Source organism: Pseudochaenichthys georgianus, unplaced genomic scaffold (assembly GCF_902827115.2).
Source record: "Pseudochaenichthys georgianus unplaced genomic scaffold, fPseGeo1.2 scaffold_714_arrow_ctg1, whole genome shotgun sequence".
In the NCBI taxonomy this organism is placed as follows: domain Eukaryota; kingdom Metazoa; phylum Chordata; class Actinopteri; order Perciformes; family Channichthyidae; genus Pseudochaenichthys; species Pseudochaenichthys georgianus.
The window spans coordinates 35,452-42,250 of record NW_027263267.1 but is presented as its reverse complement, the minus strand read 5'-3'; the positions used below and the strand labels follow the sequence as shown (position 1 = coordinate 42,250).

At 48.7% G+C, this 6,799-nt stretch overlaps 1 protein-coding gene across 1 annotated transcript in view; it reads right to left on the bottom strand.

Moving 5' to 3' along the window:
- Window positions 1-1,943: 1,943 nt before the first annotated feature.
- LOC117443968 (sodium channel protein type 4 subunit alpha B-like) overlaps window positions 1,944-6,799 on the bottom strand; it is a 39,784-nt gene continuing 34,928 nt past the window's right edge. Inside the window, exons 22-24 of the mRNA XM_034079756.2 lie at window positions 6,568-6,712; window positions 2,999-3,076; window positions 1,944-2,917 (exon numbers count right to left, since the gene is read on the bottom strand). Coding sequence (XP_033935647.2) covers window positions 2,654-2,917; window positions 2,999-3,076; window positions 6,568-6,712 — 487 coding nt within the window. The 3' untranslated portion in view covers window positions 1,944-2,653. The remainder of the gene's footprint in view (window positions 2,918-2,998; window positions 3,077-6,567; window positions 6,713-6,799) is intronic.

Sequence of the window (6,799 nt, the reverse complement as noted above, 5' to 3'; positions counted from 1 at the left end):
ATTTACACACGGCATCTATTGCACGTCTGTCCGTCCTGGGAGAGGGATCCCTCCTCTGTTGCTCTCCCTGAGGTTTCTCCCATTTTTCCCTTTAAACTGGGTTTTCTCTGGAAGTTTTTCCTTGTACGATGTGAGGGTCTAAGGGCAGAGGGTGTCGTATTGTCATACTGATATTCTGTACACACTGTGAAGACCACTGAGACAAATGTAACATTTGTGATATTGGGCTATATAAATAAACATTGATTGATTGATGGTTAACTAAAAACGGTCAATGCAGCTCGTTAACTAATAATGGTCAATGCAGCTCGTTAACTAATAATGGTCAATGCAGCTCGTTAACTAATTCTGGTCAATGCAGCTCGTTAACTAATAATGGTCAATGCAGCTCGTTAACTAATACTGGTCAATGCAGCTCGTTAACTAAAAACGGTCAATGCAGCTCGTTAACTAATAATGGTCAATGCAGCTCCTTAACTAATTCTGGTCAATGCAGCTCGTTAACTAATAATGGTCAATGCAGATCGTTAACTAATTCTGGTCAATGCAGCTCGTTAACTAAAAACGGTCAATGCAGCTCGTTAACTCATGCTCATGCAGATATATATATCAAATGTGTAGTTATGATATATTCATATGGTGTGTGAGCTGAGCTGTGTTACTTTTTTGTATGCTTTGTTTTATCTATTTGCCTGTACAGCACTTTGGTCTGGAGGTTTAAAGGGCTTTATAAATAAGGTTGTATATATTTCATAGTGCAGACAAGTGAAAACTAAAAATAAACTGCAGAGTTCCTCTGAAACACCGTCAACTGTAACCCTGAGTGTGTGTATGTGTGTGTGAGATTGTGTCTGGTGTGAGTGTGTGTGTGTGTGTTTGTGTGTGTGTCTGGGGTGTGTGTGTGAGTTTGTGTCTGGTGTGTGTGTGTTTGTGTGTGTGTCTGGTGTGTGTGTGTGTGAGTTTGTGTCTGGTGTGAGTGTGTGTGTGTGTTTGTGTGTGTGTCTGGTGTGTGTGTGTGTGTGAGTTTGTGTCTGGTGTGTGTGTGTGTGTGTGTGTGTGTGTGTGTGTGAGTTTGTGTCTGGTGTGTGTGAGTGTGTGTTCTGTTGGCAACTGTTGCTCTTCTTGTATTTCTCGTTGAACTTTGGTCGTTCAGACAGCTGCTTCCTACAAGTCATTGAGAGATGATACATATGGGCTTAGATCAGTCTCATAATACACAAATGCACACAGAAGGATTCATACTTGTATTTCAGGATCCACACTTGTGTTTTTCAATGCACACACAAACGTGTTCCGTTTCATATACAGGTAAATAAAATCCAGAAAAAAGTTTTACATATGTATTTCTGATCCACACATATTTGTCTTCCGTTTAAATCCTCTGAACCTGCAACACAACCCGCTTTCTGTGCACACGTTCTGCATTCGTGTGTGGGTTTTTTGAGACTCCCCTGATGCTCACCAGATTCGTTCACCAGATGTCTCCTCCATTCTAGGCCAATCACCTGAGCGCGCCCCCACGAGGGTATGATTTATTGCGTTAATGACGTTGCGCTTCATATATGCATTGTGCGCTGTCCGGAGCTGACAGGTCCATGGAGCCTGTCCACTTTCCGAACAGGAAATGCACGCAAATACCATTTTTACCAGCGTCATACTTCCTGAATGAAAGTGAACTATAATATTAGACACATGAAGAAGTTAAACTTTAAACATGACTCAAACACTTGATCAGGATCAAAGCCTCAGAGCTGCAGCTGCAAGGTGAATACAGCTGGAACAGAACAAGTGTTTGAATGCGTCCATCAACAGGTTCATGATATCACGGCCCGTCTAACACACCGTCTGACTTTCATTACATTTGACTCCAGTGTTTCCTCAACTTATAGTATAAAGTGTACAGGTATGTGTTCAGTTGTGCCTGAGGAAAAACCACAGACATATTTTGGTTTATAATATATTTTTTTAATATATTTTTTTATTTTCTGCGGTCACATTTTTCAGCCTTTAAAGATTTCAAATCGATCAATCACAGGAAGACTTTGTCACTAGTGAGTAATTAAAAACTTGATGCACACATTATGAAACATAGGAGAGAGAAAAGCTGCAGATAAATCAAAGTCCTTATATTAAATGTAGATGTTATATTTATGTTGTGTCTCCCACTGGTTTACCAAGTTTACAGTTTATTCTGTGGGTCGTTTTTTACATAACAACTATAAATTAATACATCTATAAAAGTACAAATACTGTTTGTTATCCCTGATCCATATTCTTCATATGTTGAAACTATTCAAATATTTTTACACTTTTATTACATTTTTATAAAGCTCCTGATCCGTGATGTTGGCATACCAAAATAAAACTGACTTGACTACAGTTATTGCATATTTAATAAATAAATGATTATTGAACAGGACATAGAAAACAATAAAAGGTCTTTAGTTTTACCCAATCAAGTCACCAATACATAGTGTGTATTTCATATTATGCATATTTAAATGTATATATAGAGAACCATCGCTGACAGGAAGTCTGAGCCCCTTCCTGTCCTCCACAGGAAACATATGTGCTTTATAACGAAGGTTTCTCGTCTCTGAGTTAGCAGACAGGAAGTGGAATAATAATAATAATAACACTAATAATGAGATTCTCAAACAGTTGACTCCCTCAGGCTCTCATCAGGCAGGAGGTGGGGGGGGGCGGCGTGCAGCAAGATGTCGCTCTGCAGCTGCACCTGGGGGGGACGGGGCTCCCCGAACAGCAGGCCTTCTGCCCCCCCCCCCGTCCTGAACCTGAGGGCGGCCAGACGGATAACTCTCCGCAGGAGGTGCTTCCTGTACGAGCGCTGGATTACCACCGCAGACACCTCTTCCTGTTTCCTGCGCAGGGTGCTGCTGATTGGTTCATACGACACCTGAGGACAACACGCCATTAGGATCCTGACAGACATCATTATTATTATTATTATTATTATTGGTATATATTAATATGAAACCTTGGAGGGGTTGTTGGCCATGAACTTCTCCTCCATGCTGGCTTTGAGAGCATCCATCCCCCCTGAATCCCCCAGGACCTGCAAACAAAGCGCCATTAAAGAGGGCACTAGAGAACACCAGGGGAACACCAGGAGAACACCAGGAGAACAAGAGAGGAGAACACCAGGAGAACACCAGGAGAACACCAGGGGAGAACACCAGGAGAACAAGAGGGGAGAACACCAGGGGAGAACACCAGGAGAACAAGAGGGGAGAACACCAGGGGAGAACACCAGGAGACCACCAGGGGAGAACACCAGGAGAGAACACCAGGAGAGAACACCAGGGGAGAACACCAGGAAAACAAGAGGGGAGAACACCAGGAGAACACCAGGGGAGAACACCAGGAGAGAACACCAGGAGAACACCAGGAGAGAACACCAGGAGAACAAGAGGGGAGAACACCGGGGGAGAACACCGGGGTAGAACACCAGGAGAACACCAGGAGAACACCAGGGGAACACCAGGAGAACACCAGGAGAACAACAGGGGAACACCAGGGGAACACCAGGAGAACACCAGGGGAACAACAGGGGAACACCAGGAGAACACCAGGAGAACACCAGGAGAACAACAGGGGAACACCAGGGGAACACCAGGAGAACACCAGGAGAACAACAGGGGAACAACAGGGGAACACCAGGGGAACACCAGGAGAACAACAGGGGAACACCAGGAGAACACCAGGGGAGAACACCAGGAGAACACCAGGAGAACACCAGGAGAACACCAGGAGAACACCAGGAGAACACCAGGAGAACACCAGGGGAGAACACCAGGAGAACAACAGGAGAACACCAGGGGAACACCAGGAGAACACCAGGAGAACACCAGGAGAATACCAGGAGAACACCAGGAGAACAACAGGAGAACACCAGGGGAACACCAGGAGAACACCAGGGGAACACCAGGAGAACAACAGGGGAACACCAGGGGAACACCAGGAGAACACCAGGGGAACACCAGGGGAACACCAGGAGAACACCAGGAGAACACCAGGAGAACACCGGGGGAGAACACCAGGAGAACACCGGGGGAGAACACCAGGAGAACACCAGGGGAACACCAGGGGAACACCAGGAGAACACCAGGGGAACACCAGGGGAACACCAGGAGAACACCAGGGGAACACCAGGGGAACACCAGGGGAACACCAGGGGAACACCAGGGGAACACCAGGGGAACACCAGGAGAACACCAGGAGAACACCAGGAGAACACCAGGGGAACACCAGGGGAACACCAGGAGAACACCAGGAGAACAACAGGGGAACACCAGGGGAACACTAGGAGAACACCAGGAGAACACCAGGAGAACACCAGGAGAACACCAGGAGAACACCAGGAGAACACCAGGAGAACACCAGGAGAACACCGGGGGAGAACACCAGGAGAACACCAGGGGAACAACAGGGGAACACCAGGAGAACACCAGGAGAACACCAGGAGAACACCAGGGGAACACCAGGAGAACACCAGGAGAACACCAGGAGAACACCAGGGGAACACCAGGAGAACACTAGGAGAACACCAGGGGAACACCAGGGGAACACCAGGAGAACAAGAGGGGAGAACACCAGGAGAACACCAGGAGAACACCAGGAGAACACCAGGGGAGAACACCAGGGGAACACCAGGGGAACACCAGGAGAACACTAGGAGAACACCAGGGGAACACCAGGAGAACACCAGGGGAGAACACCAGGAGAACACCAGGGGAACACCAGGGGAACATCAGGGGAACACCAGGGGAACACCAGGGGAACAACAGGAGAACACCAGGGGAACACCAGGAGAACAAGAGGGGAGAACACCAGGAGAACACCAGGAGAACACCAGGGGAGAACACCAGGGGAACACCAGGGGAACACCAGGGGAACACCAGGAGAACACTAGGAGAACACCAGGGGAACACCAGGGGAACACCAGGAGAACACCAGGAGAACACCAGGAGAACACCAGGAGAACACCAGGGGAGAACACGAGGAGAACACCAGGAGAACAAGAGGGGAGAACACCAGGAGAACAAGAGGGGAGAACACCAGGAGAACACCAGGAGAACACCAGGAGAACACCAGGGGAGAACACCAGGAGAACACCAGGAGAACACCAGGGGAACACCAGGGGAGAACACCGGGAGAACACCGGGAGAACACCAGGGGAACACCAGGAGAACACCAGGAGAACACCAGGAGAACACCAGGAGAACACCGGGGGAGAACACCAGGAGAACACCGGGGGAGAACACCAGGGGAACACCAGGAGAACACCAGGGGAGAACACCAGGGGAACACCAGGAGAACACCAGGGGAACACCAGGAGAACACCAGGGGAACACCAGGGGAACACCAGGAGAACACCAGGGGAACACCAGGAGAACACCAGGAGAACACCAGGAGAACACCAGGAGAACACCAGGAGAACACCGGGGGAGAACACCAGGGGAACACCAGGGGAACAACAGGGGAACACCAGGAGAACACCAGGAGAACACCAGGAGAACACCAGGGGAACACCAGGGGAACACCAGGGGAACACCAGGGGAACACTAGGAGAACACCAGGGGAACAAGAGGGGAGAACACCAGGAGAACACCAGGAGAACACCAGGAGAACACCAGGGGAACACCAGGAGAACAAGAGGGGAGAACACCAGGAGAACACCAGGAGAACACCAGGGGAACACCAGGAGAACAAGAGGGGAGAACACCAGGAGAACACCAGGAGAACACCAGGAGAACACCAGGGGAACACCAGGAGAACACCAGGAGAACACCAGGGGAGCTCATGTGAGAATAATCAATCGGTATCAACGGTTATTATGTGTTTAATCGAGTCATTTGTCTGACCATTTAATATGTTTTGAAAGAATGTTATTTGGTTACGCCACTAGAGGGCGACAGATGATCTGAATGGAGCAGCAAGCACTAAGAGGCATGGACATGCCTATGTACCGACAGAGGGGCCAATAGAGGGTGTTTCTCAATCTCGAGTACGCTTGCTTGGTAGCACATGTCTTCCGAGTCACTTGCTTCAGAAGCGAGGCAAGAATCCTGGCATTCGGAAAACAAAGAGTGAAACACGCTAGGAAGTGTGCAGGTGTGCTTCATATGAGAGGCCCGTCTTACATTTTCCGCCACAGATTTGAGGAAATTGGTCCGTGCGCAAAGCATTGTGGGGATTTTAAGACCGTGTAGTCTACACATGTGCAGCCTCGAAATTTCTCCAAATGAAGTACGCCGGGCTCGGTAGATTTCCAAGTATGCTGGAGATTGGAACAGTCCTTCGGCTGCACTCGATGACGTAGCATGCTTGAAATAGTGGCTCTGCAGCAGCTTTACTCGATATTGAGAAACACCCAGAGTCTGCCAACCAATGGGAGAAGACTTGGGACTTCTACAGAGATGATAACATGTGATGTAAACAGGATATTGGCTCTTTTCCTACGGACCTGAGAGAAGAGATTTGACGAGAAGCTTCCTGGATTCTTTTCAGCTACTCTACCTGCAATGATGGAAACGCAACACTCACCTGAGCGGTGAGGGCCAGCAGAATGTCCAAGCAGTGGATTTTGTCCCCGGGAACCAGCGGCAGGTCCATGGAGATCAGCCTGAAGGTGTTGGGTCTGGGGATCCTCAGAGGATCCTTCAGGGTGTCACAGAACTCTGACAGCTTGCTGTGGATTAGAATTAGAGTCCGAGAGAAGGGGAGAGAGGGGGAGGGAGAGAGGAAAGGATGGGAGAGAGAGAGAGAGAGAGAGAGA